The sequence below is a fragment of the Rutidosis leptorrhynchoides genome, chromosome 2 (genome assembly GCF_046630445.1).
Source record: "Rutidosis leptorrhynchoides isolate AG116_Rl617_1_P2 chromosome 2, CSIRO_AGI_Rlap_v1, whole genome shotgun sequence".
NCBI lineage: Eukaryota > Viridiplantae > Streptophyta > Magnoliopsida > Asterales > Asteraceae > Rutidosis > Rutidosis leptorrhynchoides.
The window spans coordinates 62,223,551-62,237,452 of record NC_092334.1 but is presented as its reverse complement, the minus strand read 5'-3'; the positions used below and the strand labels follow the sequence as shown (position 1 = coordinate 62,237,452).

At 38.1% G+C, this 13,902-nt stretch overlaps 1 protein-coding gene across 4 annotated transcripts in view; it reads left to right on the top strand.

Annotated features, from left to right (window-relative positions):
• Nucleotides 1–4,413, top strand: part of LOC139890931 (phosphatidylinositol 3,4,5-trisphosphate 3-phosphatase and protein-tyrosine-phosphatase PTEN2A-like) — a 40,795-nt gene extending 36,382 nt beyond the window's left edge. For all 4 annotated transcript variants that reach the window (XM_071873862.1, XM_071873860.1, XM_071873861.1 and 1 more), the window contains 8 exons: nucleotides 939–1,115; nucleotides 1,250–1,336; nucleotides 1,767–1,831; nucleotides 1,981–2,057; nucleotides 2,248–2,294; nucleotides 2,585–2,715; nucleotides 3,273–3,342; nucleotides 3,774–4,413. In XM_071873862.1, the coding sequence (XP_071729963.1) occupies nucleotides 939–1,115; nucleotides 1,250–1,336; nucleotides 1,767–1,831; nucleotides 1,981–2,057; nucleotides 2,248–2,294; nucleotides 2,585–2,715; nucleotides 3,273–3,342; nucleotides 3,774–4,238 (1,119 nt within the window). In that variant the 3' untranslated portion in view covers nucleotides 4,239–4,413. The remainder of the gene's footprint in view (nucleotides 1–938; nucleotides 1,116–1,249; nucleotides 1,337–1,766; nucleotides 1,832–1,980; nucleotides 2,058–2,247; nucleotides 2,295–2,584; nucleotides 2,716–3,272; nucleotides 3,343–3,773) is intronic.
• The last annotated feature ends 9,489 nt before the right edge of the window (nucleotides 4,414–13,902 follow it).

Here is a 13,902-nt window from a genome sequence, read left to right as displayed (position 1 = left end):
AGAGGGACTTCCCCTTAGACTTATATACATACATTTGTTTTATTCCATTACCGATGTGGGACTTTGGTTTGCACCCTTACAAAACCCTTGACATAGCATTGTATGGGTATCTGTTGTTATTTACCTATGGTTGCAGGTAGTTCAATTTTAATATTTAAGGAAAGGCCTAAAGGATATCAGGCTTTTTATGATTTTTATTTTTCTCAAATTGGTTTTATCATTTCAAATGAATATTCATTTGAATCCTTAATTTTGCTTGAGATCTTACAATCTCATGTGATTGGATGTTACAATCACATGTGATTGTCATGACAAGTACATGTGACTGTCCCACGTTTTTAATCCTAGCCATTGATTATATTGATCCAATGGCTGAGATTTATCCCCTGGTTTTCAAGCAAATTAAGGATGCAAATGAATATTTCCATTCAAATGGTAAATATGTAAAGAAATAATTCCCAGGACAGTTTACTTGAATCTTCACATGAAGCGAGTAACATTAATTTTGGACTTTGAGCACGTAACTTATTTCGTGAGGTGACAAGTTTGTTGATTTCTGTTATGGGCTTATGGTCTATATATAAATGCTAAGAATAAAGAAATAGCTTCCAACGCAACTTGCCAAATGGTTTGAAAGTGTCACACTAAGTGTAAATTTAATACATTAAACAAAATGTCAGTCCATTGTAGTATTTTTTTGTAATCACATTTCACACACCTGTTATATCTTTAAAAACACCAAAAGATGTGGAAAAATTGTCTTGGGGGTCTATCGAAGCCAACCCAGTGTGATTTTAGCCTGAACCCATTTTGACTGGTTGGTGCCCCCCCATAATTTGCTACTTGCTTTTATTTAGTAATCAGGGTGGAGCTTTCGTGGCTAAATAGTTTTATTTTTTTAAAAATATTCTGATTCATATTATTGTTTACTCTTGCAGGTTGCTAGTTTCCCCTTTGATGACCATAATTGTCCTCCCATTCAACTCATAATATCATTTTGCCAGAGTGCGTACTCATGGTTGAAACAGGACATTGAGAATGTTGTGGTTGTGCATTGTAAGGCCGGAATGGCAAGAACAGGCTTAATGATTTCAAGTCTTCTTTTATATCTGAAGGTAATAATGTCATGTCCCTGGGTCTGAAACGTAAAATACGTACACAAAGTATACGTCGATGTAATATGTCTGCTCATTACTTCTTTACGTTTGTTAGCTGTAGCCATAACATTTAGTGTAACTTGTCTATGCAGTTTTTCCCTACAGCCGAGGAGTCTATATCGTATTATAATCAAAAAAGATGTGTTGATGGAAAAGGGCTCATTCTCCCAAGTCAAATAGTAAGCTTAGCTTTATTTTAGGGTTCTGTTTTTTATAAGTGATAGATGTGGCAATTTTGACCCATTTTATTTATGAACTTGTTGATTTATGTTTTTTATATACCAATGGGTTGATTAAAGATTTCTAGCCACGAAAGAAAAGAGTCGAATGTGTTGAAACTTGAAACTCACCAAAGTGCATTTTTTGATGTACACAACGATTTAAATTGTCATAAAAGGAGTTTAGATTCTTATTGTAACCGTAATATAGTTTTTCACATCATAGTCAATGCCTTAAAATTAACCTTTTTATTTAATAAATTGACTGTTGGAGCTCAATCCATCCTTTCAACCTGCTCATTTTGCCACCTCTAATGGGGTAATGTCTCATTTCAAGTTGTTAACTTATACCTAATATGCTTCTTTTTCTACTCGGATGTCTTTTTATCAGAGGTACGTCAAGTATTTTGAACGTATTCTGACGTACTTCAATGGAGAAGATCAGCCTGGGCGCAGGTACTTATACTAGATCATATGGTTTTAATTCCATCATCTCCATCTCATATGCTTACTTCTAAAGCTTCTGGTTAAATTGCTAATTAGTAATTACATTAGTTTTGTCCCATCTACTTGTTGGCGTTGATTGTTTGAGCTTTATATTGCAGGTGTATGCTTAGAGGAATTCGCCTTCATAGGTGCCCGTATTGGATCCGGCCCTCTATTACCATCTCAGATCATAATGGTAACTTTTTCTGAAAGTTCTTAACTTTTTCTTGATGCACATGCCTTCTTCTACATGTTACATGATTACGTTCTTTTCAAGCAGAGGCTCTATTTTATCTATTTATATATAGATAGATTTATATGGATATATAGATATAGAATATAGGTATAGATATTATTTTACTTGACATTCTCTCTCTACCCTGCAGGTGTTCTCTTTTCAACTAAGACACATCCTAGAACCAAAGATTTATCAGTATGTTTTTTTTTCTTCAAAAAATTAATGACATCAGCTAGTCAAATATCAAAGACTGATACAGGAATTTTTTTGAGTAGTAATGTGTTCCTGCACAATCAAGAAAATAGTTTAAAAGTATCACATTGTATAATGGTCCGTTTGATCAGCATTGCATAACATAAGATTTAAAATGTATGATTTTGACTAATATACCCTCATTAAAGATCGTTAGAATCAAGTGTCATAACTTTGACAAAATGTTCACTGATGATTGGAATATTTTAAAATTATTGTTAAAAATTGTGCAGCCTGAAGATTTTTGGTTTTCTGCACCAAGAAAGGGTGTAATGGTCTTTGCTCTCCCTGGAGAACCCGGTGTGACCGAGTTATCTGGAGATTTCAAAATTCATTTTCATGATCGTCAAGGCGACTTCTACTGGTACACATGAATTCTCAATTTCATTGCGTTGAACTCCATTTTACAAAAAGACACATGTACCCATAGTTGCAAAACTCGATTCTTGAAGAGTACTCGGTTGGGGCTTTGGAGGGAATAATCGGCAAGTCGGGAATTAATCGAGGATTAATCGGATTGGACTTTTATATATTTAAATATTAAATTTCAAAAATTATGTGTAAATATAGAAGAAAACCATAAACATAAACATTAACTTTAACATAATTGTCTAAAAACATAAACATAATCTTTAATTTGTTCAAAAACTCTGAAATTCTAGTTTACATTCATGTTGAAGTGTTGACCAATTTTGACTTTGACCAACAAATCTGATTTTGAACCATTAGCCGACATTGACCTACTAATTAAACGGATTTTAAAAAATCGGATCGGCGTGTTCTTAAAAAGGAGTAATCGGGGTTTTTTACAACATTGCATGTACCCTCCCCTTCTCCCCCGTATATCTTTTCTCTCTTACTTTTGTTTCGTCTTCTTCCTCTGTAATCCTGTAACTTTTTTTCCCGTTTCTATCTTTGAAGCTGGCTGAACACAACAATGATCGAGAACAGGAAGATTTTAACCACCAACGATCTTGATGGGTTTGACAAGGTAACATTTGATCCAAATTAATATATTAACATTATTTTGATACGTGTTACATCCCAAGAAATGTCCCGCAAAAAACAAATGTTTCGTATATTCAGAAAATTTTGAAGTTTTGATGACTTTTTTTTTCCGTTATTAGTAGTTAAAGAGCTGATTTTTATGGTTATTGATCCACGGGATCCGAATAAGTTTTAAGTTTTTAGCTAGTCATGATTTTATTACGTACTCGTAAAAATAATGTGTTGTCAAATTGTCATGCATGTCTGCTTGGCATACATTGTTGTTGGATTTTTCTAATGACAGCCCTTAAGACTGTGTATTGTACAACTTGATAACCGCCAATTTAGAAGTAACATATAACTGCTATGTACAATGATTTAGAAGTAACATATAACTGCCAAATGACAGCCCAAAATCATTTGAATTGTTTGCAGAGGAAATTGCCATCTCCTGGGTTTCAAGTGGAGGTTGTGGTTGTTGACTATGACAATGCTAGTCAACCAAAACCCGATACCGACAGCATTGCCAAGTCAACTGAGGGTTCAAGCGGTAATTCTCCACCGCCAGGCGCCTCTGAAGCCATCTCCACAAACATGCCCAAAGACTCCAAAAGTAACGAAAAAGATGACGAGGTGTTTTCCGACACCGAATCTGAAGCAAAAACCGACACTGCATCTGAAACCAATTCTACTTCAGGGAGAATTGCGAATTTGTCAAACGATACGAAAAATCTTTCACTAGGAAACTCGGGTTCGACCCAAATAAGTTCAACCGATGTGCTCAAAACCGATGGTGCTAACTCGATTGGAGTGGTTAGTGATTTTAAGGCAATGGCAGCTGATACATCTGTATTTACATTTGGAGATGATGAAGACTATGAAAGTGATGAGAATGTGTGACTCCTCAGACAATTGTTACTTGTACATAAAATGGACCTGACAATTTTTAAGTTTTATTAAAAATGTTTATTTCATTTACATAGGCGGGTTTGGTTGTCTCAATGTCACTGGATGTATTTTCTTGTAAAATGCTTGAATAATAGTTGATGCCAGTAGGATTCAGTATTGATGGTTTAAACTTTTTTTTTTTTTTTTTTTTTTTTTTTTTTTTTTTTTTTTTTTTTTGCTGTTAAGTTTGCTACTTCTTGACTTGATATTTCATGTGTATTAATGATAAGGAGAACCAAATTAGGTGATGTTTGCTTTGCCTAATGTCAGGTTATGTGGTTTTATATCATTTGTTTGTCCCACTTCATAACCACCATATAAAACAATATTTGGGTTTCAAAGCTTTGAGATTTTATGAGTTTTTTTGTATATAATTATGGGATTTATGGCTCTATTAATGGAATCGAGTTAACGGCAAACGTCGATTTATTGTCGACTTAACTGTCGTTTAGAGCCTAAATTGAATTTCAGACACGTTTAAAATTCATGGAAATTTGATTCTACCATTTTCGTGGCGTTTCACATTTTTTTGTTTTGTTTTTTTAACCTACTTATTGGTCGGAAGTCCATTCAGAAGCAATCTCTCTATTCATAGAATATTGAGAGTTTTGTCTACTCTTGGGTTGTTTCACTCTTGGTGGAGAAATGATTCTCTTTACTAGTGAAATGACCCGTGGAATCACTGGTTTGTTTAAACGAAACAGTTTAATGATATGTTTTACGTATTAAGTGAACATAAATGCTAAAGTTATTTAGTTTAATGACCCGTGGAATCAAAGAGTCCGACTAAGAAACTCGTCAGCTGTTTTCATGGTTCATGTTTGTGTGCAGGTCGTGGCTTTTTGTACATTCTATACATTTTGTACTTTCGTTTCGTTTAATATAGTTCTTGCCTGCTTTTCAAAAAAAAAAAAAAAAAGAAAAAAAAAAAGAAAAAAAAAAGAAGAAACTCGTCAGCTGAACATTTTATCAAACACCTAAAATTTATGTAGCGACCCGACAAAATCGTCATTGACGGCGCCGTCTACTTAGGTCCCGTTACGTGGTCATAAGTCTTTAAAACAACGTTTGACCAAAAGATATGTCGCATTCATTTCAAATGTAAAGATTGTTCAAAGTTTACAAGAATAGTTCCACCACAAGTTACGTTACAAAGTTATAAGTACAAATGAAACTTATGCGACACAATTTAAAAGTAGCCAAAAGACGCTCCATGTATGCATATATACTCGACATCCAATGCAAGTATCAAAATAATGAGCGGAAGCATGTATCATGTATCGTTCAAGGACCTGAGAAAAACATAGAAATCTGTCAACGAAAACGTTGGTGAAATCATAGGTTTAAGTAAGTAAGTTCAAATGAACCACAAGATTTATAACATTTCAATAATAGTTAACCATTCCAAAAATTTGTTATCACGAGCACCCAATTATCAGTGCTTAACATTCCTTCCATAGAACCCCATCACCTTAGTGCTAGAACATACACTGTTTCTCGAAAATATATTTCATTCGTAAACGGTAGCGAACCGTTTGAATGAGGGTTTGTCAAACCCATATGGCCATATAACATAAGTTCTCGCTTACACCCGGCAAGTGTAACTAATGATAATCGAATTGAGGATTTTTGTTCTAAACTCGTATGTAGAATGTTTGTTTTCCTGTACTTGTGTTCACTTAGTTAAAAAGGAACGTTTATGTTTTCTCATCCCAAATGTAAGTTTCAAAAGAGTAAAAGTGGGACTATGATCTCACCTTGAGTGTACGAGTAGTAAAGTACTTCAACAAGTAAACGTGTGCAAAGAACAATGCTAGTCTTGACCTAAACAATAGGTTGTATCAATAACGGTAAACACGATAGGTCAAAGATGTTCAATTAGTCCTATGGCTCGTTACGACTCGAATACTACAACATGTGAGTCAAATTGTCATGTTTCATGCAAGATACGAGTATAAAAGCATGTTAGAACGATTTGCACAAACATTTGGTTAAGTTTGATTAAAAGTCAACTTGGTCGGGTCAAAGTCAACGAAAAAGTCAACACGTTCGGGTCGGGTCCCGAACTATTTCTCTGAGGTTTTTAATCATATATGAGCACGTTAGAACAAGTTACATGTGAATCGGAGGTGCGTAGCATAGTAAACATTTTTCGAAAAATGGTAAAACGAAACAGAAACTTCAAGTGTAACTGGACGGTGTCCAGATTTTCTGGACGGCGTCCAGTATTAAAGGACTGGACGGCGTCCCAATATCTGGACGACGTCCTCATATCTGGACGGCGTCCAGATTAGTATTCAGGTTCTGTTTGCTGAAAGTCTCAAGTGCACGAACCAAAATCTAAACAAACACAATTTATGATCCGCAAACAATCAAGACAAGTATCTTATACCGTTGGGAAGGTAATTTGACGAGGAAAACAACTAAACACATTTCATCAATCAATCTACCTATTACAACAACCAAAACCGCATCTAATGCTTAACATTAACCGCATACAAGTTCATAAATGCAATTCAATGATTCGGGCAACCAATTTACATGAATGATATGCCGTTTCGAAGGTAATCAAGCATACAATCCAACTAAACACTTACCAATAATAATCCATGGCATTCAATGCATCAAAAGTCCATTTCAAGTTCATCAAACCCTAACCCAAATTCACCAAATCATAAATCAAGTTCATGAACTTTTCTAAAGCAACCTACACATCAAATTGAAGCTAGTGATACTAGGAACACAATTAGAACATGAACTTTTTACATCTAACAACATATGATCATCCAAAACTCAAGAACAACACACCAAAATTCAAGTTCATGCTAGTTACTTCAAAACAACAAGATCGAGCATACAATTCATATATTCATGTTAGACTTGAGCCATAGACACTAATTAACACTTTTATAAGTTAAAAACATCAAGAACACAAAATCTAGTAATTTTAGAAAGTTACCCAAATGTAATGAAATCGGTATGGAATCGAAGAGGAAGATGCAAGGATCACGAATTTGTAATTTGTTTTGTTGCTAACTTCCTAATCCGAATTTAGATGATGAATTCTTGTTGGTGTTTTTGAGAGAAAAAGAAGAAGAAGAAAGATGGAGAAGATGAAATGAATGGATGAGAGGAGTTTGACTCCTTTGACCTAGTCACCATTTTGGAATTTTGGCAAGTTTAGTCCCTCAAGTTTGAATCGGGTGCGTGAATTACCTAATCGAGATAATTTAAAACGCGTATTAACGAAAGATGTTATAAATATATAACGGACTTTAAAATAGTTAAACGGAAAGTAACCGGAAAAAGGCGGGATGTTACATTACCTACTCCTTAAAAGAAATTTCGTCCCGAAATTTAAGTAGGCGTAGTAGTCGTTGTTTCTTCCTCGAGATCTTGCGTTTCCGAATTCACGAATAGATGAGGATACTTCCTTTGCATTTGATCTTGTCTTTCCCAAGTAAACTCGGGTCCCCTTTTGGCATTCCAACGGACCTTGACAATTGGAATTCGGCTTTGTTTTAACGTTTTGACGGAGGTGTCCACAATTTCAACCGGCTCCTCCACAAAATGAAGTTTGTCATCGATAGTAAGCTCCTCGAGAGGGATGACGAGTTCGGGTTCGGCTAAACACTTTTTCAAGTTAGATACATGGAAAGTAGGATGAACGGAACTCAGTTGAGGTGGAAGTTCTAAACGATAAGCAACGGTTCCAACACGCTCCAAGATTTCGAAAGGACCAATATACCACGGATTTAGCTTCCCGCGTTTCCCGAAACGAATTACACCTTTCCAAGGTGCGACTTTTAACATTACGCGATCACCGACTTGGAATTCGAGGTCGTTGCGTCTAGTTTCGGTATAGCTCTTTTGACGACTACGGGCCGTCCTAAGCCTATCTCGGATTTGAACGATCTTCTCAGTTGTTTCATGAATAAGTTCGGGACCGGTGATTTGTTTGTCGCCTACTTCGGCCCAACAAAGAGGAGAACGACATTTTCGGCCATATAATGCTTCGAATGGTGCGGCGTTAATACTCGCGTGATAACTATTGTTGTAGGAGAATTCGGCGAGAGGCAAGTGCTTATCCTAAGCTTTTCCAAAGTCGATAATGCAAGCTCGTAGCATGTCTTCCAAGGTTTGAATTGTGCGTTCGCTTTGTCCGTCGGTTTATGGATGATATGCGGTGCTCATGTCTAAACGCGTTCCCAATGCTTCTTGCAAAGTACGCCAAAATCTAGAAACAAAACGGTCATCTCAGTCGGAGATAATCGATAAGGGTACACCGTGTCGGGCTACGATTTCTTTGATGTAGAGTTGTGCGAGTTTCTCCATGTTGTCGGTTTCCTTCATGGCTAGGAAGTGCGCGGATTTGGTGAGTCGGTCAACAATGACCCAAATAGTATCATAACCGCCAACCGTCTTTGGTAGTTTGGTGATAAAATCCATCGTTATCCTTTCCCATTTCCATTGCGGGATTTCGGGTTGTTGAAGTAGTCCGGACGGTCTTTGATGTTCGGCTTTGACTTTGGAGCAAGTTAGGCACTTTCCAACATAAGTAGCGACGTCCCTTTTAATGTTCGGCCACCAATATTGTTCTTTGAGGTCGTGGTACATCTTATTGGCACCGGGGTGAATCGAATATCTTGACTTATGGGCTTCGTCCAAAATAAGGCTTCGCAAGTCCCCATAACTAGGTACCCAAATTCTTCCGGCGAAATATCGGAGTCCGGTTTCTTTAACTTCGAATCGAGAGGTGAGGACATTCAAGTGTTCGAGAGAGATGTTTTCATCCTTGAGAGCTTCGTCTTGGGCTACACGAATTTGACTATTGAGGTTGGTGTGAATGGTGATGTTTAAAGCTCGGACACGAAGAGGCACCGCTCTTTCTTTTCGACTTAAGGCATCGGCTACTACGTTTGCCTTCCCGGGATGGTAACGAAGCTCACAATCGTAATCGTTCAAAGTTTTAATCCACCGTCGTTGTCTCATGTTTAGTTGCTTTTGATCGAAGATGTGTTGAAGGCTTTTGTGATTGGTGAAGATAGTACTCTTGGTTCCATAAAGATAGTGTCTTCACATTTTAAGTGCAAAGACAACGGCTCCGAGTTCGAGATCATGAGTCGTGTAATTCCGTTCATGAATTTTTAGTTGTCGAGAGGCATAAGCAATGACTTTCTTCTGTTGCATCAATACACACCCAAAACCATGTTTCGAGGCATCGCAATATACAACAAAATCATCATTGCCTTCGGGAAGTGACAAGATAGGAGCGGTGGTTAGCTTTGTCTTCAAGATTTGAAACGCGGATTCTTGCTCGGTCGCCCAAATGAATTTCTTTCCCTTGTGAGTTAATGCGGTTAGAGGACGTGCAACCAAAGAGAAGTTTTCGATGAATCTACGATAGTACCCGGCGAGACCCAAGAATTGACGAATGTGAGTAGGAGTAGTAGGAGTCTCCCATTTACTAATGGCTTCGATTTTCGTGGGATCGACTTTAATACCTTGATCACTTACAACATGACCAAGAAATTGAACTTCCTTCAACCAAAATTCACACTTGGAGAATTTGGCATAAAGTCGTTCTTGTCTCAAGAGTTCAAGCACAAGTCGGAGATGTTGTTCGTGCTCTTCTTCATTTTTAGAATAGATCAATATGTCATCGATGAACACAATAACGAATTTATCGAGATACGGCTTGCACACGCGGTTCATAAGATCCATGAACACCGCCGGTGCGTTAGTGAGACCAAATGGCATGACAAGGAATTCATAACTACCATAACGAGTCCGGAAAGCGGTTTTGGAGACATCTTCCCCCTTAACCCTTAATTGATGATAACCCGAGCGGAGATCGATTTTCGAATATACACAAGACCCTTGTAGTTGATCAAAGAGGTCATCGATGCGAGGAAGAGGATATCGGTTCTTAACCGTCAATTTATTTAGTTCACGATAATCAATGCACATTCGTAGGGATCCGTCTTTCTTTTTAACAAACAAAATCGGAGCGCCCCATGGTGAATGGCTAGGTTGGATAAAACCACGGTCAAGTAGTTCTTGAATTTGACTTTGCAATTCTTGAATTTCGGATGGAGCAAGTCTATACGGTGCACGTGCTACGGGTGCGGCTCCCGGAATAAGATCGATTTGGAATTCTACCGGTCGATGAGGTGGAAGACCCGGCAATTCGTCGGAAAATACATTGGAAAAGTCACTAACAATTGGCACATCATCGATATGCTTCTCATCGGACTCGACTTTCTTAACGTGGGCAAGGATCGCAAAACAACCCTTACGGAGTAGTTTTCTAACTTTAAGGCACGAAATGAGGTTGAGTCTGGTGCAACTCTTATCGCCATAAACAATCAAAGGTTCACCATTCTCGATAGGAATTCGGATTGCGTTAAGATCACAAAGGATGTGAGATTTCGTTTTGACTAACCAATTCATACCGATTATTACATCAAAGCTTCCTAGTTCCATGGGTATCAAGTCAATTTCAAATTCCTTACCCAAAATGTTTAACGTACACCCCCGGTAATATGTGTCGGCACTTAATAGTTTCCCGTTAGCCACTTCAATGGTATAAGTGGTATCTAATGGAAGAGGTGGAGTGCTAAAAGAATGAGTCAAAGTCTTGGATACAAAGCATTTATCGGCACCAGAATCAAATAAGCAAGAGACATAAGAATTGTTGAGAAGAAACATACCCGTGACTAGTTCAGTGTCATCCCGGGCTTCCTCGGTGTTGATGTTGAAAGCTCGGCCGCGCGTGTTGGGGTTATCTTTCTTCTTTGGGCATGCATTTCTATAATGACCCGTTTGTACACATTCGTAACAAGTGCCCGTCTTTGGTGCATTGGGCCACTTTCAAGCGACGGGAGTGGCACTTTTACAATCGTTGGCCTTATGACCAATTCCTTGGCACCGATGGCAAATTAGCTTACTACATTCGCCAAAGTGATGTTTGTTGCATTTGTTGCAAAGAGGTAGATTTCCGGCATAACCCTTCTTGCCGTCGGAGGTGAAAGATTTCTTGGCAAAGTTGTTGTTGCTTGATTGGGGAGCTTCCCATTTTCTTTTGTTGTTACCCGACTTGTCCTCGGCTTTAGGTGCCGGTACTACGATTTCGTCCACCGTCTCTATCAATTTGCGGGCCATGTTCAAAGCTTCTTGATGATTAGGGGGTTTGGATGACATTACTCCGTGTTTAATGCTCTTTGGAAGACCATCCATGTAAAGTTCAACCCTTAAAGACTCGGGGTTCACAAGGTTTGGGCACATCAAGGCTAGTTCAGAAAATCGTTGATTATAGGCCTTGAGATCGTTTCCGACCGCTTTTAGAGTTCTTAGCTCTTGTTCGAGCTTTCGGGTTTCCTCACGCGGAAAGTATTCGGTGATCATCTTTCCTTTCAAATCGGACCAAGAGAGAGCGTGGGCTTCATCGGTACCCACTGATTGTACATAGGTGTTCCACCAAGTGAGAGTGACGCCGGAGAAAGTGTGAGTGGAGTACTTGACCTTGTCTTAGTCCCGACAACCGCTTATGCTAAAAACGGCTTCTGTTTACTCAAACCATCGAGTGAGAGCAACCGGTCCTCTGGTTCCATCGAAAGTGTGAGGTTTGCACCCCATGAAAGCTTTATAGGAGCATCCCTCGTTTGAGTTACCGGCTCCATTGTTGTTGTTGTTGTTGTTGTTGTTGTTGTTGTTGTTGTTGTTGTTGTTGTTGTTGTTGTGGTTGTTATTATTATTGTTGTTGGATGAGTGACCGGCCATGGCCGCATCTACGGCGGTGGCTATCATGCGTTGTAGAGCTTGTTCGGGAGTTTCACGGCGTGGCGCACGGCGAGGAGGCATTGTTCCTTCAAAACAAAAGAATACCGTTGGTTAGTATTCTAAATAATACTAACCGTGATATGGAATAAAGATAGAGAGAAAATTTTCCTTGACTCGCCTTAAATTCTTTATGCCACAATGTCGGAACGTTCATATGAGTCACCGTAATATAATCACGGAAATTATATTACCCTGATTCATATGTGCATTCGACATCATTTCATATAGTCAAGGTGGCGTGTCAATCAAATTAAACAGCGTGAGATTAAGATGAACTAAGAGTAGATATGAGTAGAAGCGTTCGAGTATAAATGCACAAGTAGTCAAGTAATTCCTACTTCAAGTCTATATGCCGGTTGTAGTCTAGACTCACCAATGTACCCTATGACTCGAGGTTGACACCAATGAACTCTAAATCCCTACAACCAACGCTCTGATACCATCTGTAGCGACCCGACAAAATCGTCATTGACGGCGCCGTCTACTTAGGTCCCGTTACGTGGTCATAAGTCTTTAAAACAACGTTTGACCAAAAGATATGTCGCATTCATTTCAAATGTAAAGATTGTTCAAAGTTTACAAGAATAGTTCCACCACAAGTTACGTTACAAAGTTATAAGTACAAATGAAACTTATGCGACACAATTTAAAAGTAGCCAAAAGACGCTCCATGTATGCATATATACTCGACATCCAATGCAAGTATCAAAATAATGAGCGGAAGCATGTATCATGTATCGTTCAAGGACCTGAGAAAAACATAGAAATCTGTCAACGAAAACGTTGGTGAAATCATAGGTTTAAGTAAGTAAGTTCAAATGAACCACAAGATTTATAACATTTCAATAATAGTTAACCATTCCAAAAATTTGTTATCACGAGCACCCAATTATCAGTGCTTAACATTCCTTCCATAGAACCCCATCACCTTAGTGCTAGAACATACACTGTTTCTCGAAAATATATTTCATTCGTAAACGGTAGCGAACCGTTTGAATGAGGGTTTGTCAAACCCATATGGCCATATAACATAAGTTCTCGCTTACACCCGGCAAGTGTAACTAATGATAATCGAATTGAGGATTTTTGTTCTAAACTCGTATGTAGAATGTTTGTTTTCCTGTACTTGTGTTCACTTAGTTAAAAAGGAACGTTTATGTTTTCTCATCCCAAATGTAAGTTTCAAAAGAGTAAAAGTGGGACTATGATCTCACCTTGAGTGTACGAGTAGTAAAGTACTTCAACAAGTAAACGTGTGCAAAGAACAATGCTAGTCTTGACCTAAACAATAGGTTGTATCAATAACGGTAAACACGATAGGTCAAAGATGTTCAATTAGTCCTATGGCTCGTTACGACTCGAATACTACAACATGTGAGTCAAATTGTCATGTTTCATGCAAGATACGAGTATAAAAGCATGTTAGAACGATTTGCACAAACATTTGGTTAAGTTTGATTAAAAGTCAACTTGGTCGGGTCAAAGTCAACGAAAAAGTCAACACGTTCGGGTCGGGTCCCGAACTATTTCTATGAGGTTTTTAATCATATATGAGCACGTTAGAACAAGTTACATGTGAATCGGAGGTGCGTAGCATAGTAAACATTTTTCGAAAAATGGTAAAACGAAACAGAAACTTCAAGTGTAACTGGACGGCGTCCAGATTTTCTGGACGGCGTCCAGTATTAAAGGACTGGACGGCGTCCCAATATCTGGACGACATCCAGTATCGAAGAACTGGACGACGTCCTAATATCTGGACGGCGTCCAGATT